Consider the following 27,986-nt stretch of genomic DNA (forward strand, 5'->3'; position numbering starts at 1 on the left):
CTTCAGATGAAATCCATCCCATTGTTTTTCTTTTGAATCTAGGGTTGTATTGTTATAACAGGCTGTAGCACTTTCTAGCAAATATTCCATCCATACTGTTCGCTAAAAGATTTTTTTCTTCATACTGTCACTAAAAGTTTTTCTTGTTGTGAGAGGTTTAAAACACTCTTTTTTTCAATTGACTGTAGCACTTTCTAGCACATCTTCAGTCCATACTGTTCACTAAAAGATTTTCTCATTCTGTCACTAAAAGTTGTTTTTTCTTCGTTTTTAGGGTTTTAAAACCCTTTTTTTTTGCTGTAGCACTTTTCTAGCAAATCTTCAGTCCATATTGTTCACTTTTTAAAACCCTTTTTTTCTTGGCTGTAGCAATTTTCAAAGCACCAAAAATTGTGCTAAGTCTCTAATACTGGACTTAGCATTCGTTTCTTACTTGTACTTGTGCTCGAATTGAGCTGAGTCCTTTTGAACACTGGACTTAGCATTTTTTTTTCACTTGCACTTTTACCGTTCGAATTGTGCTAAGTCCCATTTACACTGGACTTAGCATTTTTTTTCACTTGTTCACTATTTTTGTGCTAAATCCCTTCTTAACTGGGACTTAGCTTGTCGCGCGGTGAACACTGTCACGGTCGCCATGTGGCAGGTTCTTCTCTTTCGAAGGATAAAAGAGGGTCGTTGTTACTTAAGTCTTGAGTACAGAATGAATGTCGATTTTTTTTCAGCATTTTGGTTTTATAGAATGTACAAATTTTATCTGTGTACGTGTAAGTTTAACGAGAAGTCTTGAGACTTGACAATTACATATATCGAAAGGTTTTGGTAATGATTATATGGAGAAGGCTAATGTTTAATAAACATCGCTTTTCTAAATAACTGACGTTTTCTTCGTCCTACTTTCTGAACTACCGTGTTTTTATTTTTGTTCATTTCGTCTATTCTCCTTAAGCGATAAGTGATCGTTTGTATTGTGCTATCATGTTATAAAGAGCATCTAAGAAATACCTCGTTCACTTCATATCTATTTCTAATAAATTTTCCATGGTCTGCAGTAAACTGATTTTTACTTATACTTTATTTTATTTAAACTTTTTGCAAAGGATTGAAATCCCTTGTACTCGTATTTTCGTGTTTGTGGTTTGTTCTATCTGGTATAGATACACGACACGTTAGACCATCACGAATTCTGTCCATAAACTAGGGACAAGGCTCGATGAATTACAACAGCTGAAAATTCCAATGCACACGTCAGTTTTACTAAAACACGGATTTCATAGTTGGTGGGGGCGTGATTATCGTGGACATTGTTTGCTGTGCGCACAGATAGGCAAATGATTACTGAATCTAAACTACACCATTGTACGAGTTAACCGCGGACATGGACAATTTGTGCTGATGGTTGTTTGTAAATTTAAGTACGGGAGAGTTGGGGTTACCAACTCGTCTTCCACTCTAAAAAAATGACTTCTATATTTGGTTTGCTTGTATATGGTTCGGGGTTATTTTGTTCTGAGTTTTCTGCTTTTGGCGATGGTTCTGGTTGCTCAGACTGATATTGTTCAAAACCATATTCTATGTTATGATGGTGTTCTTCGGGATATTGTTCTGGGTAATAGAAATCATCATATTCATAGTAAGTTTGATATTGCTCGAATGGATGTGCTTGTGTTTTCACAAGTACAAACGGACCTAGAATCAGAACTCATTAGCTCAAGTGGCACGTTCCCCTAGTGAATATGGTGGTGCTGTGACCAGTTGTAGCGTGCTGGATTTGATTCCCTTCGATATGATCTTTTTAAAACTTGATCTAGTGCTTTGTTCTCTTTCACTGTCACGTCAGGATTTCGGATTTTTTCTCCACAGAATACCATAAAATTTCTTAGCATATATTTGCATAAATGGATTTTAAATTTCGGGTTTTGTTAAAGTTATCCTTATTTTTATGATCGCTGGGTAGAATGATTGTCGCTGCAGTAATTGGGACTCAGCTGATCGAAATCTTTGAATTACACTGTTGCGTTTCAGGAATATTGTCTGTGATTCTGTCAAGTTCTTTTCAATAAGCCCTGTGTTTGAATTTAAATAAAAGCTAATATAAAAAACTTGAATTTCATTGGCCAAACAGAACTCGTTATATGCTATCCTGTAACACTAACACTAAACACTAATGGATTGTAAATTGACAACGCATAGATTAAAGAGACAATATCAGATTTCGTAAAATTTTCAACTTACTATCATCTAAGTGATCTACAGGAACTTGAGTAAAATGGTAAATTGATTGATAAATCAAGATGAAGCTTAGCTAAATAAATTATATGGAAAATGTATTGCTATGAAAGCTAAAACAATAGTTGAGTTGGAATGCATCTATGTCTAGATATCTTGAGGCATTTTTGAAACACCGCAATTTATGTACAAAACTCATCACCAGCTTCCAATATTTGAACAGTGGTTCTTTAGGATTTTTGTTGTTTTTTTTTTGAATAGTTGAATTTCAAGCTGAATAGTAACTATTTTGTGTTGTTTTATTTCACTAGAATTAGTCAAAACTGTTGTATTTTCTGTAATATATTGTAACTGAACAGCGATCACTTTTATGCTATTAATATACACCAAAGATAAAAATTATAAAAAAAACATTAGTGAAAAAAAGGCTGCCTAATTACTGTTAACGGTGTACATGTCCATGAAATTGGACAATAAAAAGCTACAACTGACAAACAGACAAACGTTTATACGGATAGGAAAGTAGAAATGTCAACGACAATCGAGTAACAAAACAAAAGCAAGGCATCCGATGAGAATGCGCTCAGTTTAGGATCAAAAGAAGTCCATCAGTGGATTAGTTTCAATTCTTACGTCTGTTTGTTTGTGTATCTGCATATCCTGGAGCTCATTTGTACCTATCGGCTATCGATATTTTTATGATAGTGACTAATGAAATAATGATAATAAAACCAATACTAAACAGAAATACTTTTTGTTTATGGTAACGATCATATCACACACCATCGTTCTTAGGTTCAAGATTTTTCTAATCCACAATGTTCATCCTATTACTAAGCAGGAAATACTAGATTTGACTATACGTACTGGATTTTTAACTATCTGCAACTTAAACACTAGTTGAATTGAGTGGCATCGAGTCGAGGGATTTCCCAAAGTTGTTGAATATTTCCGCGTTCATGAGTAAACCTGCAAAAGAGAGGTAAGTAGTTACAATTGAGATTGGTTGGTATCACTTGTAGCCCCTTGAAATAATTTACGAGGTTTGTACAATAAGTATCGCAATTTGACTCTCACTTATGTTGACAATTCCGGCTATTTTGAATGTCCACTCAGTTTTTGACAGCTATTGTGCGTGTATTCAAAATTCACGATATTTTTTTAACAAAGCTCGTAAATCAATAGAACATACCTAAGTTAGAGAATTCTCTGATTCGCAGTAACGAATTCAACTGGCTTGTATTTTGTTGCCGAATACCAGCGGATATTCGGAGAGTTATGATGTAAATTTGATTGATGAAGAACTTCGTGAACGAACGTAATCGTCTGCATATCGCGAAGTTCTCAAAGGTAATATGCCATGGGAAGTATCAGAGTAAAATTGTAAAGTAGGGTGCAAGTACCGTTTTATTCATTATTCTGTTCAGCTTAGACTTTGCAGTCAGACTCCAAACAATTAGGAGGCACTGAATATGAGAATGAGTACAGGCAAAATAAATTTTTAGTATAGCTTTCCTTGGAATGAAATAACTTACTCTTCGTAATACTTCAGACAGTGACGAAAGTTTATTTTCTACAATCTTTACATTACTGTCCCGTAATAGTACAGAATCAAGGTGAATATCAAAGTATTTGAAACTATTCACTTTTTCGATGACTGATTGATTGTAGCTGGGGTTTGAGTGATCTTGTATTTTTTTCCTCGGAAAATGGAGTCATATATTTTGTTTTTAAGATGTTCAACATGTTTGAAATAAAATAATTCACTAGGACCCATAGATCCTGCTCTATTGAAGTATAGTTTCTGTATCCGTGCATGGCTAAAACAAAGCGGCATCGTCTGCGAAGAGTTGGAGTACTTCTTTTAACTGCAGGTTGCCAATATCCTTGATAAATATTAGGAACAGTAATTGACCAATGTTACTACCTTGCGGCAGTCCTATATTGAATGAGCGATATGAGCTAAGTGCTCCTCCGAACGCCACATATTGTTTTCTATTACTTAAGTAGTTAGCTAACAAATCATTGGCCATTCCTCTTAAACTACATCTACCCAGCTTTCGTAGGAAAATGTCGTGATTTATGGTTTATTCGAGAAATGAAGATCCAACGATTTTTTTGTTGCCAGAATAACTTCATTCACCGTAATATTCACCGGACCAATGTTATCACTGTTTAGAATACTGTTAGGTAGAGTTTACCAATGCTTGAGGAATACTTATTAAAATTTGATCTGTATCGGAACAACAAGGAAAATAGGTTGAAAACCATTTTTAATCCACCTAGTGGTGTGATGATGCCTTTCTCATATTGGCCCTTATTACCGTTCTCACTTTCACTTCCACTTTCACATCACTCACATATCACTTCACTTGATTTTACCTATTACCAGTATCATGCATAGTGAAGTGATCACTTGATTTCCACCGTGAAGTGATACTCATAATAAGGGTCACAGTCATTTCACTTGGTTTTCACCGTGTAGTGACACCGGTAATAAGGGCCATTACCTATATTTTCAAAAAAAACAAAAACATCACTAAAAGATTCTTTCAAAAATTTTTTTTCAAACTTGAATGAAATCAAAACTTCCTTAGTGTATAAACTACCATAACCTTTTTAATTTATAAACAGTTATGTCCAGTTAATATAGATCTAAGTGTGGCTATACAAAATTTTATCATAGCACACTATCCCGATCATCAAGCCGTAACAAGTTTATAACAAAAAGTTTTTTTCGTAGCAAATGCTGATACAAGTCTTGTCTCGTTAGTAGTTAAATTATAAAAAAAAAATTTAGTTTATATACGATGCGTTGATCGGGATGTGCTAGGTGGTGGTGTTTCCTTCTTCCGTACCAGCACGTACCGATGCGTACCAGTTTTGCATGTTTTTGCATGATAGTTTGAAAGTTTTGACACTTATCGCCTCATAATTTCGGAACCGGAAGTCGTATCTGGATGAAATTCCACAGTATCTCTTAAGACAATGAGAGCTTTGATTTGAATCATGATTTGTGAAAATCGGTTTAACCGTTGCTGAGAAATCGAAGTGACTTTCTTCACTGTTATCAGTGCTTTCGGAAGCGGAAACTGTGGACCAAAGTACATTTATATATCCACTAACTAACAAAGTCTGCCAACTAGATGAATTTCTCAGTAAGTTTTATAAAAATTTGCACCTCGTTTCGCCATCACTTGTGAAAAAAATATTCAAGACCTTTTATTTGCATCTTAGTTTGTAAAAATCGATTAAGCAATTTCCATAATGTGAGTGCGAATTCTCTCATATATTTGCACATATTTCCTTGTAATTCCAGAACCGGAAGTCGGATAAGAATACGATTCAATAGCAAACCATGGGACCATAAGTCCTTTCGTTTGAATCTAAGTTTGTAAAAATCGGTTCAACCATCTCTGAGAAAAGTGAGTTACATTTTCTATTATTTTTGGGTACATATCATCCTGTAATTCCTGAACCGGAATTCGACCATCTCTGAAAAAATCGAGTGACATTATTTGTCACATACACACAGATATAAATACATTTTGTGATCTCGACGAACTGAGTCGAATGGTATGTGATATAGCCTTTCTATATGAGGAAGGCAAAAATGACACACGAATACAATTATATAATGAATGCCGCGAAAAGGTTACTACAGAGACGGGACTTGAACCCGTAGTTAGCTCCTATCAGGGGAAATTGTTTTGCCAATTAAACTACCTTGCTTTGTGAATTCTAAAACATCATGGAACCTTATGAAATTTATTAAACATATAAAAATCTATCTATTAAAAATATAATGGAAATAAAATCATATTTAGCATATGAATTGTTTTGTTAAGTTAATGATTTTTACCTGTTCTCTAATAAAAGAATGGCATGCACGTCACATGCATTTTTTTTATTAACATATATAGAGGTTCGTATTATTGTAGTCCCCTGAGCCCGAATTTTCTCTTGACGGCCCTGCTCATCAGTGCATTAGCAGTTCATTTTGAACTGCTAACGAGACCCAACAGTTGAACTTCAGCCGCCGAACAGACGTAAAGTTTATACTATTTTCTAAAAACTCTTTGTTATTGCTTTAAAGTTCAATACTTGAACTGACTTTATGGACGAACCAAGTAGAGGAGGGTCGGCAGCTTTAGGCCATATTTGATTTGACTTTTGTTATAACTGTAAATCAAAGGTATTTAAAAATTTCGCACTCTTCATTGTGACGTTTTTGTAAACAGATTATTTTGTAATTTATGCATCAAAATATGACTTGCAAACTTGTTGATATTTGGCCCAAGGCACCCTCCATGGCGGGTGCTTTGGGTCACAATTGTAATTAACTTTCATAATTGTATTTATAATCATTTCAATTGATAAAACTTAGAATATTACCATCCTGTGTAACGAAAAAAATTACTAAGGTGGTATTTGCCACAAATTCAAATTTTTACTTCAATATGATGCCTAATACAAAACGGAATATTTCAGGGCCGATGCTGATTCTTTTTTTTTCTGTTCTTGAGCAGTGGCCCATGGCACCCGATTGTGCATACTGAGATCTCTATTTATGGCATATTTTTGCAGCATTCGAATTGCAATGAAATCGATAAAATCATATTCTCTATCACTAAATTTCATTATTCTCCGCTGAAGGAAAAACTTACATTCTGTCAATTTAATGACAAATCTTGCAACCAAAAATTCACATTATTGTCGCAAAAGTAGGGTTAATTTTTATTTTGAAATAATTAAATATTTCTTATTAAAAACGTATGCAGGACACAGGAATTTTCCCACTTTCAATAAAAAATTCAAATGAATTCCTTCAATACCTCTCAATAAAACACAAGTGGCCCATGGCATGCGCCGGTCCAACGCTGCCGACTCTCCCCTATCGGTTTGTTGACCGTAGATATTGTGATAGTTTTGCTGGTCAAGAATTAGGGGAGACCGCACCTTCTTTTTTGAAATAGGTATCTCATAGAAACCTTTGCACTGTTGCATTTAAGTTTTGTATTTTTTTCCGAAGATTTACGTCATGATTCTACATCCGTGAACTTATTTATTACAAAAATTATGGATTTTGTACTACAAGAAAAACAGTTACATGTGAACAAATTTTTTTTCTTGTCCGCTGGAGCTGCATCACAATATAAAAATAGTGATTCCAGTGTTTGACCATATAACAAAAACTACGATATTGTTATATGTTGAAAGGCACAAGCAGTTGGCTACAAGAACAAGTCTTGCTATGGAACGTGAACATCCCCTCAAAAATTCACAGGAACTTTTCGATTGGATTCAAAAGCGAAAGATGCAACAACTAACACAAATTTTCTTTTCCTATCCAAGTACCATAGAGTATGAAAATATTAAGTAACATCCTAATGGACAATATTCAAAAGCAATTACTATTCAAGGAATACAAAAATACCATTCATTTATTCATTCCAGAGTCTGTAAATAAAATAGAAATTAGACGATTTTCAAATTGTAATGCTAGTGTAAATATTGTAAATTATACTAAACAATAAGAAATCTTAAGCTCTCGAACATTGCATAACCCCGTGTGTCAATCAGAGATGTCTATCTCCTCTGTGTGACGAAGAGCAAGCAAAATTTCTCCCCTCGCACTGACAACTTCAACGAGAGCTCTTCTTCTTCACATTTATACACCACTGTTGTGTGAAGTGTGCACGCATCATGAGTGCGTTTGTTTATTTCCTCTTACCTCTTCCACTGAATCGCACCAAAGTGCTAGAGCATTAGCTAATAAATTCTCTGAGGAGGATGCAGATACTTTCACAGAGGTGTACACGCCGGTGAGCACTCTGCTGTATGGTTTTCGTAGATGAAGCGTGGACACGCAAAATCAGCAAAATAAAACAATTTATCGTAAAATTTTCGGTTTTCCTTGCAAATTTTTCATAGCAAGGCCAGATCTACTCTCTATTAATTGAAGTTCACAGAAGTGTTCGCTCAGCATCACGCGCCAGTGGTCACTTGGGTGTATTTAGACGAGAGCGCGTGTGAGCGATTCATGCGAAGAGAATGTGTTTCACTCGCGCCAGCTGCTTTAACCACAAGCACACACTCAAATGCTGTCTATTCGACACTAAGAAGAAGTGCGCTTTCCTCTTTGTGCGGTGCTTCGTTTTTTTCATCCTTGGTGTGACAAAAAGCTGACTCTAGCGTGTATAACTCTGGTGAAATGCCATCTCTGGTGTCAATGATGACATATGGTCAATAGAATGGTGTCGACTGGGTGCTATCGTCTTTTGCGTTAGTAGTAGAATGAGAGGGCGCAAAATGGTTTATATGTAATAATTCATTTGAAACGCGAAAACGATTGAAAATCCTTCAAATAGGTCAAGAATTTCGCCTTGGCGTCCTATTACTGAAGTGCATTTAAAACCCTCAATGTGACTTTAAGTTGTCGACCGTCTGCAGCATTCCATGCAATTCATAAATTAGCATTTTGCATATCATCCTTATATAATTTTAAGCATAAAGCAAAATTAACACTTAAGAATAACTTTTCGCGCATAAATAATAATTATATTCTTATTATTATTGTTTTATTATCATACTATGTTCCAAGAATGTAATTGGCTGGTTCGGAAGACTGAGGGTTTGGTAGGTTTCGATACGGTAAGGAATGAACATTGAATGCAATCTCGAGTATTAGTAAGATTAGAAAATGTTAATTATTCATACAAATCTGAAGAACATAAACTAAATACGCGTCGATTGCTTGCCAATTCCAGGGGATCGGGAGTTTTTCTGTAATGTTTGAATCCATTTGATGCAAACATTTCATTTAGGCGGGGTTGGTCGATGGAACAGTGACCTCGGAACACGATTTGCCTGGACTAAAGTTATTTGCATGTATAAACAAAACACATGGAAACATCTTTGTTCTGTAAACCGCTGCCAGACAAGTGGGGCTTGGGATAAGTTAAACACAGTCACACACACAAAAGCTTTTTTATAATAAACTCAAATAACCATCCGAAAATTGTTACAATCTCGAGAATGGTAGCATGTATCAAAATTTTGTTTAAAAAATATATTTTTTTTACCTTTTTTTATAAATAAAAAAAATAGGTATAGAATTCGCTCAAACTTTAGAAAAATTTTCCGGAGGGCCGAATGTCATGTACCAATCGATTCAGCTCGACGAACTGAGCAAATGTCCGTGTGTGTGCGTGCGTGTGTGTGTGTGTGTGTGTGTGTGTGTGTGTGTGTGTGTGTGTGTGTGTGTGTGTGTGTGTGTGTGTGTGTGTGTGTGTGTGTGTGTGTGTGTGTGTGTGTGTGTGCGTGTGCATGTGTGTGTGTGTGTGTGTGTGTGTGTGTGTGTGTGTGTGTGTGTGTGTGTGTGTGTGTGTTGTCAACTAAGAGGTCTAGATCTCAGAGATGGCTGGACCGATTTTGATCAAACTAGTCTCAAATGAAAGGTCTCCCCGTCACCCTGAACGCTATTGAATGGTTTTGAGATCGGATGTTTACTTTTTGAGTTATACGAAGTTTTATGTCAAAATTTTCAGTTTTTTGACAGTATCTGTCACAATTGACCTTGAAAACAGAATATATTTTCAGACTTAGATTTCGCACGGTAATGCCTATCCAATAAGCAATAGATTGTTAAAATCCGTCCATTTTTAACGGAGATATAGAAATTTTTGTGTAAGCGACTTTTTCCCCTATTCCAGCAGTAGAAGTTTTGAGCGCTGTCTGGCAAAGAAATGCTTGGGAGCAACATAAAAGACGATTTATTTGTTTCTAAGTACGCGAGAGGCTGTGTACAGCATGATATTTCGTTTTTGGCATAATCGTTCGAATATGACATATGTAAACCAGATGATGTAAGAATTTTCGAGTTGAAAGCAATTCCATAATTATATTGATTTAAACTACTTACAGCAATAAATGCTGGAAGAACATAACAGCCATATACCATTCGAATCAGTTCGTCGAGATCAGCAAATGCGTGTGTGATAAATAATTTCATTCAATTTTTTTCTGAGATGATTCAACCGTTTTCTACAAACTCAGATTCATATGAAAAGTCGTATACTCCCAAATAAGGTTCCTGAATTATGTTTGGTTCCGACCTCTGGTTCCGGAACTACAGGATGATATGTGAAACGAAATTAAAACTGTGTAACTCATTTTTTTCGTAGATGGCTGAACCGATCTAAGATTCAAATGAAATCTAAGAATCATCTAAGATTCAAATGAAAATTTTTAAGATTCTGTAAAACATCTTGTTTTTCAGTCTGATCCAACTCCTGGTTTAGGGGATACAGGGTGATTAGTATAAAAATGTCTATTTCACATAAATTAACCAGGTTTATCGGGTTAGCAGATTTGGATAGTCGATAACCAAATAAAAGAATTTCATTTTTGGTTGTATTCAGTTTTCGTTTCGGAAGCCACCTAAAAATTTAATTCGCACTACGATTCCTCAAAGATGTTTATATTGATTTTCAAACATTTTAAAACAAATGCAAACTACACCGAATTTCGAATTCCGGTTCCAGTATCGAATCGATTCTCAAAGCTCAATCGTTTTCTCAAAAAAGCCAAATCGAATTTCAGAAACAAAAGTTCAAATTAAAATAAATCCAATTTTATCCAATTCTTACTTCCGATTCTGGAATTGTAGGATGATGAATTTTTAAAATTCAAAGCGATATAGAAGACGACAATCCCGAAAAGCTTTAAAGTTTGACTCAAAAATATTGCAATTTATTCGTCATATGCCCATACGAATCGGTTTGGGTTATGCTGGTTCCTGAATACCGGCTCTGGAAGTACCTTAAATTACCCTAAATTCTGAACTGAAAATTACTTCGACATATCATGGAATGTTAATTACATTACAGAGTAATGAGTCATTAAAATCTCAAATTGCCACTTAAAATCACGGACATTAGAATAATGTCATGAAAACTGAAACACCAAAGAATATAAATGCAAAAAACACATGCGGATTGATAAAAAAAGGTATCATCGCACTGCAAGGTGGATTAAGCACGTTTTTATTAAAAAAAATACATTTTATTTTGAAAATATGCAACTTTTTCAAATATTGTTTTTCCAATCTAAAAATTCGACAGTATTTTAATTTGACTTCAGCTACAACATATCAAAAAATAAAAAATAAATCGTAAATTCATTTTTTGAGATTAAGTAGATTGTAACTACTTAAAATATTGCAGAAGATAACAAATCGATCGGACCCACCGTTTTTAAAATATGTCAGGATTTTTTTATTCCCTTCTCAAAAGTGAGATTGGGGTGGGTTAAAATGGCAAACTTATGATGCAAATTGTCTCTTTTAATCATAAAAAAGCATATGCAAAATTTTAGCCAATTCAAAAAATACAAAAAATCGACCGTCGCTTTCGTATGGAATTGCTCTGCTTAAGAAAACACATGGTAATTTTTGACAGCTCTACTAGAAGTACAGAACAACTTCCGCGTAGACTTTCTCACTGCATAGAAGCTGAGCAATGTATTCTAGAAGTTACTTAGAAGCGTGGATAATTTCTTTGAAAACACGGACTGCATAGAATTCATGAACTTCGTAACCCCGGTAACCAATAAGCACATACTAATGCCGTATTATGACAGCAAATAATCGCTAATTGGCATTTCAATCGTGCTTGAGACTGTTTTAAGGCCGACTTTGGCAAAATATAGGGCTATTCATAGATAAATCCTATTTATCGCTGGTGTGCATTCTGGTCCCGGGTTGGCGGTTCAATGCATAGGACGCTGGTCTTACAAGCCAGCTGTCGTCTGTTCGAGCCCGACCTGGAAGGATTCTTAGTGTCAGTAGGATTCATAGTACTAGCCATGCAATGATTCTGTACACTAAGAATCGGCTGCGAAGTCTGTTGAAACAGAAAGGCCAAATTCCACCACAGGAATTTAATGCCAAGACTTTGCTTTGTGCATTCTGAAAGCTGAATTCTGATTGATTTACAACTTTCAGATCTCAGATTGCAGATATTGAGCTACAAGCATTTTTGGTGCTCATAAAAGGCTATTTTAATGACATTATTAGTGCTTACTGGTTACCTGGGAAGCTCCCTAAACCAAATCATTCCCTTTTATCCGAACCTTTGGTTAGTTGGCCAATGTGAAAAGATCCGTGTATTACCTACACTTTGAACATATACTAACCTCCTATGCTGGCAGTCATGAAGCACACGATGGAACCGGTAATGAATGCCCGGAATGCTACCGCCGTAAATACGCTGCGCTTTTCCGGCACCATAGCACTGAGCGATCCGATCAAGATACCCAACGAGCTGGGATTGGCAAACCCGCAGATTGCGTATGTGGCGATCGCTGCCGAACGTGGCGATAACAGTTTCCCCCGGATGAACTCCCCCAGCCGTTGATAGGCAACGAACTCGTTGACGATCGTTTTCGTCCCGATTAGCTTTCCCACGTAGTAACTCTCATCCCAGGGTACGCCCATGACAAAGGCCAACGGGCGAAAGATGGTTCCGAAAATGTTTTCCAAAGAAACGTCCTCCAGACCGACCAACAGTCCCAGCCAATTGAGAATACCGTTCAGAAATGCTATGAAGGACACGAACGCTATCAGATTAGCGATGATACCGAGAACCAGAGCCGTGGCAATGCTGGCACCATTCGATGCTGCATCCAATACGGACGAGTCAGTTCTGAAAGAAAATAAGTGAAACTATTATAAGTGCTGACATGCGTAAAGTGTTGTGCAGAACTTCACTCACGATTTCTCCATCTCAATGTTATCCGACCGCGTCTTGCTTTCTTCAATTTCCGGATAAATTATTTTAGCAAAACAAAGTGCGGCCGGGGCTGCCATCACACTGGCCGTTATGAGATGAGCCGGTTCAGCTCCAAATGAGATGTAAGCTGCCAGCACCGTTCCCGACACGGTAGCGAATCCGGATGACATTATGGCGTGTATCTCCGAGTGTGTCAAGTTTTTTATGTACGGACGAATCAGTAGAGGCGACTCGCTCATTCCGAGAAAAATGTTTGCCGCCGAGATGACACTCTCGCAAACTGTCGTCCCCAGAATACTCTGAAGAATCCATCCCAGCTTCAGAACAACCCACTGCATCGTTTCCAAGTAGTACAAGATCGAGATGCAGAAACTGAAGAAATATATCACAGTCAGTGTGGCAAAAGCGAACACCATTTCCTTCCGAACAATAAATTCTCCGTAGACGAATTCGGCTCCGTCAGCTGAGTAGTTCAAGAAGGTAGCCACCTTATCGCCAATGCAACTGAATATGCTACGTCCAACATCCCATTTGATACAGAACAAGCCCAACAGGAACTGGAAAGTGATTCCAAAAATTACCGGTCGGTAATTGATCTGCAATGAAAGTAATTTTTAATCGATTTCAACTAATCAATTTGAGTTCAACGACATTCACCTTAGTGGGATGCTTGGAGCATAGGAAAGAAATACAAAGCAGCGTAACGATGCCGGCCAGTGAAACCAACCGTTCAGGTTCATCCTGGGTTTCGAAGAAACAGAACAATGCAAAGGCAACCAAAACGACTGCAATTGCTATCAGCTTTGAGAATCTGGAAAACAGATGATTGTTAGACCAACGAGGAAGATCAGCTATTCGGAATACTTACAGACTGCTGAATGTTTCGCTTAGCAACCTTGATAGCGGCTGTGCGATAAATTGTTTGAAGGTCCTTGCTAGTAGTGGTTTCAGTATCTGGAAGTACACTAGACCCAGGTAGAGAAATCCAAGAAGTAAAACCAGCATTCCGTAGCCATCGCACCACTGCATGCCGCAATTTTTTTTGCATGATTTTTCTGGTGATATGGTAAAGAAAATATTAGTTTTTGTTTGTATTGTGTTATAAAATCGTACAGGGCATTTGTTTGGCGCTTTGGTTCCTTTCTTGTAGGGATTAGATCGTACAACACCTGAAAAATTGTTTCGTTTGATTCTTCTATTCTCCCCCGGATTGTGGATATTTGTGAATTTCTTCGACAATATTTGTCTAAGTTAGAACTGACGTAAAATTCTGATTACTTAAGACATTACCCGAAAAAATGATTTCTTTTATTGCTTGAGTAAAACTAGTTTAAATTGTGATAATTATATGTGCGAAATATCGTCACTATCTGTCTAACTACTGACAAGATGGTTTTCGAGCAAGAAGTGCATAGACAAAAAAATTATAAACGCCATCGGTGAAAATCTGGGCTAGTTCCACATGTAGATTACGAAACAGTTGGGATAACTTGACAGTGGCCCTTATTACCGGTGTCACTACACGGTGAAAACCAAGTGAAGTGATTGGGACCCTTATTATCGGTATCACTTCACAGTGAAAATCGAGTGAAGTGAATTTAGGTCCTTAGCACGGAAGTTGCTTCAAAGACAAAAGTAATTATTTGAATGAACTTGATGTCATTATGAACATCATGTCACCAACATTTTGTTGAAAAAATTAGTTTTTTCCACCAGAGTGATCACTTAACTATGCGTGATACCGGTAATAGGTAAAATCAAGTAAAGTGACATGTAAGTGAAGTGAATGTGAAAGTGGAAGTGAGAACGGTAATAAGGGCTAGTGTCTTGTATGATTAATCTTTCAAGGAGACCCAGCAGCGAATTGGAGGAAAGCCAAGAAATGCAACTCCTTAAATGCATTAAGGCAGACCCTGTCAGCTTGGAACGAAATCAATCTTCAGCTCAGCAACGCCATTGCACGACATCACATTCAACATATCATGTCAATTGTATGGGTGCGCACTCGATCAACAGAGCATAACAGGATTCTATCAAAATTATATATGATCCTGATATTTATATCTCATTATGTTATAAATATGATTCCAAATCAGAAGCAAACATTCAGATTTTATTAAGATTATAGCAAGTCTAGATATTATATTAAGGGCCGTTATATTTCAGATAAAACTATACTAGAGAATTGAGAAAAAGATAGTTCAAACACTTTTGTCGATCATGTTTTTGACTTTCAACCCGAAAAATGCTATACTTCAATAAACAGCAGTAGCAAACATATTTTCCAATTTCACATTCCTAAAGATGCTTTTGAAAACAATAATTTGATATTTGATTTCAAAATGACGGCCTAAATTTTAAATGTGAGAACGTTCCTAAGTAATTCCTACTTAAATTGTGTAAAGTTTTTATTCAAATATTAATTTTAAATTGAAAATAAATATTCTTCAAGATGATTTTTTCCCTTTTTCTCTCAGGAACAAAGAAAGGTAAGGCAAAAGCTCTAAAACTCGACTAAAAAATATTGGAAAAACTGGAATATCGGTGACCGATTTTTGTTTCCGAAAACACAGAGTGATAAGTGTCAAAAATTTCAAAACGTCTTCAAAAGTGACGCTGCAATAAACGGAAAACAAAATCTAAACTAGGCTCAAAACCAAAATCTACACTCAGCCCCTGGCCCCTCCCTAAATCAAAAACAGATATATAATTATTTAGAAGATCTCAGACATGTGTTACACAAATTACAAGACAGTAAACGTAATGAAATGTAATGCAATATCAGTTCAAATGAAAAAGTTTAAAGTTTAACACCCGTAAAAGGCACACCGAGAATTAGGTACATAAGTAATCTTCGGTAAAATTATTTTTTATTATTGGGCCCCTTCCGGAAAGAAATCCTGGGTACGGGCATAAATCATGAATCAGACAAAAACGATTTATCGCACCATAATACCTTCGATTTGAAAAGTTCAATCTATCCATATCTGATAAATTTATGATAGCCTCATTTCGTAGTACTTTGATTACTTCCAATTTGGAACGACGAACTGGGATTCCAAATTTGCCATTAGAGTTTAAAGCAACCGACCCGCATTATGAGATTTTCCATTTGAATCATTTTTCTGTGAGTCAATCTAAGTAGATATCTAATAATCAAACCGGAATGAAAGCTCAATTTTGGTGGTTTTTGAACATTACTTGCTGGGCTTCTGGCTGCGGATATCGCAAACTAATGTGACTAGGCAATTGGTTGATGATCAATCATAAAAACTTGCTATTCGAATCGATGTTATATACACTTCTTCTGATTTTTCACTGTCTTTCAAACGAATTTTTATTCTAATATAAATTTATGAAAATCGATTCAGCCATCTCCGCGAAAATAAAGTGCACATTTTAATCAAATATCCCCGCCAATACACACATGCACATACGACACACACACCGACAGAAAATTCATTACTTCAACTGAACGAGCGAACTGATTCGAATGTTATTGGAAACTCGGCCCTCTTGGTACAAAGAAGAAAAAGCTGAAAAACTATCATTCATTAGTTAATTTCCTCAGATTCTATAAGGTAGTTTTGTTTCACTGAATTTAGTCATTTCCGTTCATTCACAACTTTTCTTTAGTACCAAAAGAAAGCTTGCTCATAGTTCTAAAATAGCCCCTTTGTCATTCATATGCCGGTTGGAAGGGAACAACGAAAGAGGGAGCGAGAAGAGCTATAGATTATTTTTGTAGTAATATGGACTTACACTAGTTATTATATGATACCAATATATCCTTCCAACATCAGTTGCTTCTCATGCCCCGATGCAATCGTAGCGTATGTTGGCAACTCAAAACTTCCCGGTTCGGAACCAGTCGCTTAACCGTGCATGACTTTTTTTATGGCAAATCAAATCGCCTAAAGGTATGCAATTTCATCTCTCTTCGCGAAATCTATTTTTAGAATTGCACTGTAAAGCCTTTCCCCCCAAAAAATGGGTAATAACAGCTGATAATTCGTACTAAATTTGTAACAAATTTAGATATAATATTGATATTTACATATCAAGGTTTGTAACAATTTTGTTATCCCCTAGGTTAAATTGAGTTATAATTTTTGTTATTTTAACTATTAACGAGGCCAAGATTATGACTAGTTTATATAGAAAAAACAAAACAACCCTAGATACAATTTTGTTCTCCCTTGTTGATCGGACAGTGCTGCTATTTTGGCGCGCACGAATTTGACATTTCTCTCCCCTACTTCTATATACGAGATTCGATGCGGACTCACCTGAGGGCGCCATGCTCGCAAAAAAGGTCGTTTCCAATGATTTGTTCGGGAAAAGTGAGAGCTGGATATCTTGTTAATATGATGTCTTTGATTAAGGTGAGGGATTATTTCATGCACAATTCGAACCTTTCGATTCGGGACGTTGATTCTGCTATTTGGTCGTTCGTCCAGCAGATGTCTTCAAAGTAAGGAAGGTACCCAACCGAACCGAATACGGTGGCCGAATTCTATGTCTGGAAACTGTATCGAGAGTGGTTGATGCTGCCGAAATGGTTCGTAATGGACGACGTGACGTACATAAATTAAGGTGGTTCCAAGTAGATTCCCGACCTTGAGTTTGCAAGGCAAGGTACTCGAACAAGCTCTTTAGACGTCTACTGGTTATGGTTGTTTCGAAATTATTCATATAGTACAATATTCTAACAATATCGATGAACTGGTGGTCTCCACCTAGAGTAAGAAAACCGATTGCAAAAACCCTTTTCTAAAACACATCTACTTTTCAAATGGCATATAATCATATCGTAATGGTCTTCAAGGTATATCGATACACCTAAACTCATCATATTGACGTTTGAAACACGCTTAAACATCATTTTCCGGTATCTAATTATCAAATCCGATCCGCAAATACCCATATTGTAGTAAATTGTAGTATAAATAAACCAAAAGTTGCCATCTTGGATTCAAGAACACCTCAAACATCGGTATTCAACATGTACTTATTAAGCCCGTTCCGAAAATACTCAAATTATAGTGGTTTTCGGGGAGCATCAATTTTTCGGAAGTCGCCATCTTGGATTTTAGAAACATTACAAACATCGTTTTCCGACATCTACTCATCAAACCCGTTTCGAAAATTCTTATATTGCAAGACTTTAAAGAAATATTTAAAAAACCGGAAGTCGCCATCTTGGATTTCCAATATATCTCAAACATCATTTTCCGGAATGTACTCTTTAAAACCGTTCCGAAAATACCCATATTGTAGTAGTTTCCATGGAATATAAATGAGCGGAAATGGTTTTCTTTGTATGCAAAAGAAGGTTTGAAAAAAAAGTTTACGTTATTTGGGGTTTAGTTCGTAAAAAGAGCTACGTAATAAGAGGTAATGTTAAAAATGTATTCGTAAACGGAGGTTTAGGTGTAAAGAAGAATGCATTCAAAAACACACGGAGAACCCTTCGATCATAAAATTGCGATATCGCAGTTTTTGATTTTTGCGATAGTTGATTTAACTAATTTCTTTTTGATTCAACCAATATGGTTTTTGAATTGCATATATTCAAGTAGTTGAAAAATATGTTGTTTTGAATGCTGTCAAATGCCGGAGACAGTTGAAAACAAAACAATAATCGCAATGCAAAATCAACAACTTTTTTAGTTGAAATCTGTTCGCGTCGCTTTAAAATGTCAATGAAAACAAAATCGATGGTTAAAGCGTTTAGTGAAATTGTGTTCATTCGATGTGAGAAATTTATGATAACAAATGTTTATCTAACAGCGGTGTTGTGATAAAGTTAACCTTGTTTAAGATGAAAAAGATTAGGAGACAAATTAGAAAATGTAAATGAATAATCATCTCGTAAACTTTCAGGTATGCGCCAAAATTTTATGCTTCAAATTCGATCATTGATTTACTTCCAGCAGACTGTTTTACTTCCAGCTGTTTGATACCGATGATGATGTTCATGCATTAGCAATAAAACGCTTTTTGACATGAATTTAATTTATAAAAGTAACAGGAGCGAAGGGTTTCAAACACACTGAACGCGCTGCGATTGAATGGCGCGTTTGAACTGCCGTCGCAAAATTTCAATTCCCAGCGGTTGATGCACCCAAGCTTATATAAATTGACTAAAATTATCAGTGCATAACTTTAGTTCAACCGTTTGAAGGCATCATCTTTCAATACTCATTTTAGGTAAATTTAATAATTTCGCTCCGGGCACTTTTGCTGATTAAAAACGTTTTTCTACATCAATCATTTCCGATCGAATCAGAAGTAATTTTTTTAGAATTTAGATCTTTACTGATCTCTTTGATAATAGACAAGTTAGAATTTTAATTAAAAAAACATGAAAAATTGCTCTATTTCATTAAACTGAAATGATAGCAGCATAGTATGTTCGAGAAAGTTGTGTAGTTTTTAAAGATGAAAAACTTTGTACAACGTGAAAAACTCATATAAATTGAAAATATATATGTTTTCTTACAAAAACAGGTTTTTGGACACCCTTTCCCGAAAATACATATCTTGAATTACACTCAAGTTACGGGAATAGTACCTTCAGCAAACTTGTTTGAAATAACTTTCTGCACAACTTTGTCGGAGTAACTTAGTCCCTATGTTGGCCCTGAGCTAAAATAAAATGTTTATCTCACTTTTAGGGGGATTAATCACATAAATAAAATTTGTCAAAAGATGGCGTCTATCATTCTGAGCAACTTTGCTGAAGATACTGTACCTCAAAAACCACAATTCTATGAGTTATCAATTAAGAGCGTGAAATTGCGCTTTTGAACCACTGTGCAATGCATTGGTGCATTTCTTAATATTGGCACTTTCGTTTTCATCGTCTCATTGATACAACTTTTAATGAAAAAGAGAGATGACAGAAGCTTCGTATAGATCGATGTCAGATGATGACCGATAAGATTAACGGTTCGAAATTCTTTACTTTACAGGTGCCTTTATTCTAATTTGAGAGTCTGATCTCTGTAACTAATTCTTGAAGTTAGTAACTTTGATTCTATTCAAATCTTATAGCTCATTGCTTGTCATTTGTTATCAGCAGCAACCTGCCTTTGCCTACGCATTTATCATTATAACCTCTTATCAAAGTTTTTAATTTTTTCATTTCGTGAAACATCAAGTAATTAAACAATGTTCTACCCGATAAGATTGTTGGTCAAATCTTTTATTTCAATTGATATTATAAATGATTTCGAAAAACCACATCTTGCCTTTGCCTCCCTGCGTCAACGTTTCGTACGCGTAGTTTATTATGGATTGCCAAGTTTCTTTAGATACTCTAGCAATATTGAACCACGCCGCAAATTTACCCATATATTTACCCTCATATTTACCCGCTTAAACACACTTACCTTTTTCCAAGTAGTGATTAGTGGCGAAACCGAAAAAGACGATAACCACCGCATTGAGTGCCGCAATCCATGCTATCCGTATGTGCGCCTTGTGATCCTTAAGTATCCGATTCAGATTGTCCAGCATTCTGGTGGAGGGTTTGTGGTCGGGCGAGTGCGGGGGAAGGAGTTCGGGCGGCTGTCAATCATGTATTTATATGCAGTATATCAGTTTAAATAATGTATGTGTGAATGAGTGCTCGAATAACATTTCAACATTCGGTGGCAAGTGGGCTTTGTGTCGGGAACCCATTGGAGGACGTTGAAGATTAGTGATAGGAAGGCATTCGATAAGAGAATTGAGAATCGAGAAGGCTTGAATTGATTGGTTATAGGAGCCGGTTTGGCTGTGGAAGGGGTAGTCAATCAGATAAGTTTATTCCGAATTACCAATTATTTCTTTTAGAAAAGATTTGATTTCAGCGAGCGATTTAGGAAATCCAGCAATTCTATTCTACGAATCACAATAACAATGAGGTATAATTTTGATAAGTAACTTATTTATTTGACTTACCTCATTAGTTAAAATAGCGCCACTTTTGCGATGGGACATTTGCATGCCATTCTGAGAGTAATTAAACAAGAAAAATATCAAATGATAAGATTACATGTGGGTAAGCGACTAAGCGAGGAGAATCAATTATGTCTGATGTCAATATGACGCAATTTATGACAGTTGCAATAAACAACTGTTGTCTTACCCCATCGTGGTCGAATGCGTCATTCTGGATTCCACTCATTGCACCGGATTTGTCGACAAGATTCAAGTCCCGTCAGTCTGTTTTAGCAATTACCAACATCGCGTTTGCTGCTGCTGTGAGTAAAAAAACGACAATTTGGAAAGAATTAGGGAAAGTCACTAGCATTACAAATTCAATGTATATATTTTCGAATAGGTAATGATAGAGTAGAGACTTTAAGATTTTCTGCTAAGTGGTTTGAGAATTATAGCTACGACATCATATATTCACCAAGATATTCCGCTCTCACATTTTACGAACAAATTATAGGCGACATACTTTTTTGCTAGTATGGCGCCCCCAGACGGTTCCGCATCGAAGCTCGTACATACAAGTAGGCGAAAGATGCAAAACGCAAATAACTTGACAATTCATCCTTCCGAAGTACCAACTACCTTCGCACTCAATACCGCACATCTTTTCACTAGAATAAAGCCCAATCTGACTTATTTTATGAAAGTTTGAATAGTATTACTAGGTTTTCGGATTCCGGTACCGGAAGTACCTGCATTCAAGGATGGCTTTTATCGTATCAAAAAACGCTCCCTAGTAACTCTTCACACGATTCAATCAGTGCCATCAAAGAGAGACGGATATCATCTCAGCAACAAAAAAAAACGACATGTTTCATGTAACATAGAATGAACACCAGTGCGAGAGTGAATAGAATGACAGATTAAAAGTACCTATAGTCTCATAGGCTGCTGTTTAATTTCATCCGGGTCCGACTTTCGGTTCCAGATCTATAGGGTAAAGTGTGCTTAATCATTTAGTGCAAACAATGCAAAATAAAGAAAAATTCTCATTAACTTGACATAACTGTTTACGAATTGAAAACGTTATGTTAGATAGATTAAAGTTTAGTTGGTTTATAGTATCCGTTCATGCGGGTTGTTAACATATAGGCAATTTTTTCGAAACAGTAAACAAATTGTTGAGCAAAAGTTTATATTCATTCTATGATATGGGTTTAAGAATGTATAAAGTCATCAGAAATCAGAAAATATATTTTCCAGTGTTCGTAAGGAATTTAAAGATATGTTTTCCAGTTTTCTGAAATATATACACCGGTTATTTTTTCAGGGTAATATTTTTCCTGATCTTACAAAAATGTACCTGTTGGTTGTTACAGGTAACCATGTTTGTATATAAAACAATCTGGTATTGCAATTAAATAAGCTAGTGAGAAACGAGTGACAGGCAAGTGATAATCAAGTGAAAACAAGAAATGGCTCAGAATGGAAGAATGAAGTACAAAATGAATAGCTTCTTCTACAGGGATTCCAAAGTTGCCGAAATCCTACGGAAAGTAATATTGCCAAATTTGTTGAACTAGGACTTGATGAAAAAATCTGCTTTACAAAGAAATAAAATTTGCGGTTCATGTCGTTTTGAGTTAAACAAACGAACTACTCTATCTAGTAGCGATGAGTTATCTAGTAGTGAAGATCAAGATGCTTGTATGGATGATCTGAGTCAGGAAATAATACAGGCAAAAACAGAAACATTAATAGAGTCAACAAATTCCAACATGATTGCTCTCAGTCAGGAAACATTAGAAGCGACATCAGCAACATCAATAGAGACAACGGACTCAAACGTTCTGGAATACATCCAAAAAGTTAATATTCATATTTTCTATGAATCAAAAATTAGTTCTGTTAAATATATTATGGAGAAATATCAAGTGATAATAAACAGCATCAAAAGACATTTATTTGCTCTAAACAAAGAAGTTAGTTCTGATGAAGGAAAAATCGACGAGTTGTATGAAATAATTGAGCAGCTCAAAGAAACATTTTTCGGTGAAGGAAAGACAAGGACTGAATAATATCAACTCTTAACTGTACTGCCTAAGTCATGGTAAGCCGAGAAAACAAAGAAAACTTTTAATACGATGATATATACGGTCACGGAAGCAAAAAGATTACTGAATGAGAGCGGTGTGCATTCTACTATTGGATCGAGGGTAGCCAGTGGACTAGATGATAATATGAAGGACACTGTTAGGTAATTCTAACGTACATTATTTCACCTTTTTTGAGATATTGGAATTTAAGGTGTTATAAAAAAAACAAGACAAAGTTTTCAACAGTTCTAATGTTTTTACATATTTCTTATTGCACCCAAAAACCAAATCAATCGGATCCAAAGTTTCTGGAATATACACAGAAAGAAATTATGAATTTTACAGACAGTCGGTGTTGAACAGTCGTTCGCACCACACGCGAATAGCTCTTGGCTCCTGGAAATTTTTTCAGGCTATCTAGAGTTTCATTGATTCAAGGCTTCAGTCTTTTTCAAGGCTAACTGAATGACTAACAGTCTTTTTAAAGACTAACAATTAGCCAGCCTTTCTCAAGGCTATACAAAGAGTAATATTCTAATATAATCAGTCTTTTTCATGAATAAGAAATTAATCAGCCTTTCTTAAGGCTAGCTATTCAAAAAACTATTCTTCGAACTAATCAGTCTTTATTAAGACCATTACAAAATCAGTCTTTATCAAGACTTATCCAAACTAGGAGTCTAATCGAAGACTAATTTAGCCTAGTCTATTGAGATTTTTCAAAAATGCCTGCGTCCAACCGGAAAGGCAACAAGCCTAAGGCTAAAAATAATTCAATACGGAAGAAATCACAATCCGTTATTCAAATTTTTTTTAATAACATTCACGATCTTATAGAATCTGAATGTAAAAATAAAAGACAACGGACGGACTTTCCTTCCGTTGATTCTATGCCGTCTAACAATATTTTCAATATTCTTCCTGAATCTGATTGTAGCGACATAGATGAAAATTTTTCAAAAATTCCCAAAATGGACGCTTGTCGTTCTGGGAAGAAACAACAATCTATGCCACCAGTGGCGGTGATGATTTCCGACTTCAAAGCATTCCGTACTGAGCTTTCTACTTTCTGGTTTTGCCCCTTCCCAAGTAATAAAAAAAAGAGCGAATGGTACTTCTAAACAACGCTCTGGAATTTCCCATGAACTTTACCTAATACACTTCAATCGAAGTGACGTAAACAATTTGAAAACTTTAGAAAAAGTACGTTTAATTTCCCACATTAAAATTCATTGGGAACATTATAAACGGCATAATCGTATTGCAAACTTAACGCAATGTCGTCGTTGCCAAGGCTTCGGTCATGGAACCAAAAATTGTCATATGGATATACGGTGTTTGAATTGTGGTAAATCGCATTCGAAAGACGTTTGTCCAATGAATGAAACCACTGATAAACTTTCATGTTCAAATTGCAATGGAAATCATAAATCCAATTATTTGAAATCTGTATGAAATGTTCAAAACGACGTATGTAACAATGAGAGATTCTCTTTGTTCACTTTCACTTTCGATTATTGCGAAATATTCCTGCTTTTTTCGGTAATATCTCCAGAGCAGATCAAAAGATGATAGCTTTAGTTATTATTATCGGTAAATAATTGGAGAGAAGGATTGCTAAGAGTGCCGTAATAATCAAAAGAGAAAGTAAACAAAGAGAATCTCTCATTGTTACATACGTCGTTTTGAACATTTTATACAGAAATGTACTGTTAGGGAAAAAGATTAAACGCTCGTTCGCTTAGACAACAAGTCAAATCAACGACCTTAAATTTACAGAAAATACCTGAAAATTAAAAAAAACGCTACAAATGCCACGCCTAATTCATCTAAGGCACTTATTTCTTCGAATTTAAAACAAAACACAGGTGTGCCTTCCAATTCGTCTTCTAACGAAAACGATTTTTTGACAGGTAGATCAACCTCATAATCATCTTCTTCTGATGACAGTTATACTTTTATAACAGGTAGACAACTACCACTTAATTCTTCTAATGTAAACAAACAAAAAACAGGAACGCCTTCCAGTTCGTCCTCTAACGAAAATAATTCATTAATAGGGAGATCGGCCATATCATCTTCTTCTAATGGCAGTTACACTAGCGTAACTGGTAGACATCTACCTACCAATATTCCTTCAATGCCATTCGCTTCTTTAAACGAAGTCGATTTAGGCGATATAACGGAAAATAAATCAAATACAAGATCAATTTTTTCGAATGATCATCCGAATGAATTCGACTTCATCACTTTTTGAAGCATTTCAAGTTGGATGGCAATTTGCAAATAATATTATAATGAATTCAAAAATTTAACAGTGATGTTAAATAATTATTGGATTTGAAGATTAATTTTATAATTTTCTCAAAGTTCACAAAATTCATATTGCCATTGTGACAGAAACATTTCTTAAATCAAATATCAAATTGAAATGCAATCCACATTATGTGGTTGATCGATTTGACCGGTTTACTGGAATAAGTGGTGGAGTTACTATTTTTGTCCAACGGCAAATTAAACATCGAATTTTATCTTCTTTCAATACTAAAGTTATTGAAAGCTTGGGAATCGAAGTTGAAACCATTGGAATTTATTCCATCGCTGGAGCATATTTGCCATTCCAATGCACAGCCGAATAAATAAATTTCTTCAAAGGCGATTTGCAAAAACTCACAAGATTTCGACAGAAATTTTTCGTAATAGGGGACTTAAATGCAAAGCATGTCCAGTGGAATTGTAGGCAAAATAACATTAATGGTAAAATACTTCATAATCAACTCTCAGCTGGTTACTTCACAGTTCTTCATCCCAGTAATCCGACTTGTTTCTCCGTGAAAAACCCGTCTACAATTGATCTGGTTCTAACAGATCAAAGTCACATTTGTAGTGAACCGATTACACATGCTGACTTTGACTCAGATTATCTTCCTGTAACATTCAGACTTTCCAACGAAGCTATAATTAATCCAATTAGTTCTATATTCAATTCTGAGTTGCTCTTCTAGACATAGAAAAAGCATTCGACAGTGTTTGGCATAAAGGTTTAATAGCAAAAATGTCTGATTTCCAGTTTCCTATTTATTTGATCAAAATGATTCAAAATTATTTATCTGATCGCACTTTTCAGGTTAGGTATCAGAATTGTAAATCTGAATTGTTACCCGTGCGAGCAGCATTTCCGCAGGGTTCGAGCGTAGCTCCAATCTTGTATAATATTTTCACTTCTGATCTTCCAAATATACCCGTTGGTTGTCAGAAATCGCTATTCTGTGACGACACAAGTCTGTTAGCTACATGTAGAAATCTAATGGCGTTTTCGTTTTTAATTTGCACTACACCGGTGCAGTGCTACACTGAGGCATGAATAAACGAACAAAAATGACGAAAACATAAACAGTAACCATTGACTACAATGAACGATTCCATTGCACAGAGCTACACCAAACTTTTGATGAGTGCTACACCAGTGGTATCGGTGCAGAAAAAGTGTAGCACTGGTGTAGTGCAATTGGTAAAAACGAACGGTTTAGGTGCAGCTTTCGCTACACCGGTGTAGTGCAATTTAAAAACGAAAACGACATAATACCGTTTTCGTTTTTGAACCTAGACGCGGGCTACTCTGACTCCGAGTAAAACGAACACGTTTTACGCGCTTTACAACAACTCATGAAAAACGCGTTTTACAACAACTCATGAAAAAAAGATAAAATAAACAAACTCGGCTGGATGCGTGGTGCGACCCGAAAAAATTTTCAGAGCGAAACTACGCGATTGGAGTCCGCTCTAGAGCGACCTCAGGTTGCTAAAACAAACATATTAAACGTTGTTTGGGCGACTCTGGGTCAGCTTTCGGGCTGCTCTGATCAATAAACGAAAACGGTATAAGAGTGATCTGGAGTCGCCTACAAAGAAGCTTAAATATTTGTACTAAACCAGGAAGAAAACGCTTCAAAGAATTCAGAATAAAATTCTGAAAATGATTTTGAAGCGTCCTCCCTGGTTTAGTACAAATGAGTTACACAGACTGTAATGTCACATAATATTATAAGCAAATTCCGACAAAAATCGATGCAATCTTCAATTGAATCGATTCGCTCTTCGTATTAGTTAGTAAGTTAGTATACAAGTTCCTTTTCCCCATTTAACAATACAAGTAGGTTTACAATTTTCCCTACACAAAAATCACAGCATTGCGGATTTTTTATATCTCTACCGCAGTCATCATGTAGGTCACACAATAGCCTAGTTCCGGATTTTGAACAGGTACTAATATCATAGTGAGAAATCGAACACCCTGTGTAACTTAAATATAGATATCAAATTACAATCAAACCAATATCAGAAACAACTCGAAGCTTGCTTTATCTCCACTTATTATTGTTTTTATTATCGTTACTATAAACATGTTTTGACGTATGCACAATTATCTCTTAGTTTTCAACAGAAGCATTTGTGTACACAATCTTACATTTCGCGTATAAATATTGCTGTCCAATTAGTTGATTGCCTCTAAATTCCTAGTCTCACTACTAAGATACCTAAAATGTGACCATCGAATTCAAACACTTTGCACTTGTAGCACTTTTTATATGATATCACCAATTCTCCGATTCAACTGACCGATTCACCGGATTTCCTTCGCCGTAACTGACCCGCGCATCGAAGTCACTAACTGTTTAACTGGATAGCCACATGGTGATCACAAAAACATCGATAGTTCAATTTTGGAAAAAAGGGATTCACCTTCGCAATTGACTGAACAGTTGCCGTTGTCGGTCGAATACGCGGCGCGACTCGTTCTGACTCATGGCTAGCAAACGTATGAATTGCCGTCACGTCAATGACTGACGTTTTCGTGGCCGGTAAGGTGTATTATACTATATCAAACTGTCGAACGTGGTTGCAGGTTGGCGGCTCGTACCTGTTAGTAGGTAGTTAT

The 27,986-nt window shown here is 35.9% G+C and overlaps 1 protein-coding gene across 7 annotated transcripts; it reads right to left on the reverse strand.

Annotated features, from left to right (window-relative positions):
- Nucleotides 1-1,878: 1,878 nt before the first annotated feature.
- On the reverse strand, nt 1,879-27,950 carry LOC131439271 (sodium/nucleoside cotransporter 1). Of its 7 annotated transcripts, none has more exons than XM_058610082.1 (9): nt 27,668-27,947; nt 21,160-21,269; nt 20,973-21,023; nt 20,420-20,597; nt 13,891-14,077; nt 13,680-13,833; nt 13,005-13,618; nt 12,427-12,935; nt 1,879-3,198 (listed from the first exon to the last, which is right to left on the reverse strand). In XM_058610082.1, exons 2-9 carry the CDS (start codon nt 21,196-21,198, stop codon nt 3,119-3,121), a joined length of 1,812 nt encoding a protein of 603 aa, XP_058466065.1. In that variant the 5' UTR covers nt 21,199-21,269; nt 27,668-27,947; the 3' UTR covers nt 1,879-3,118. The 7 variants fall into 7 exon arrangements, with proteins under 7 accessions (XP_058466065.1, XP_058466064.1, XP_058466063.1 ...); XM_058610081.1 differs by having other exon boundaries at nt 21,160-21,272; XM_058610080.1 differs by having other exon boundaries at nt 27,516-27,947.
- Between the last annotated feature and the right edge of the window lie 36 nt (nt 27,951-27,986).

This window comes from Malaya genurostris, chromosome 3 (genome assembly GCF_030247185.1).
Source record: "Malaya genurostris strain Urasoe2022 chromosome 3, Malgen_1.1, whole genome shotgun sequence".
In the NCBI taxonomy this organism is placed as follows: Eukaryota; Metazoa; Arthropoda; class Insecta; order Diptera; family Culicidae; genus Malaya; species Malaya genurostris.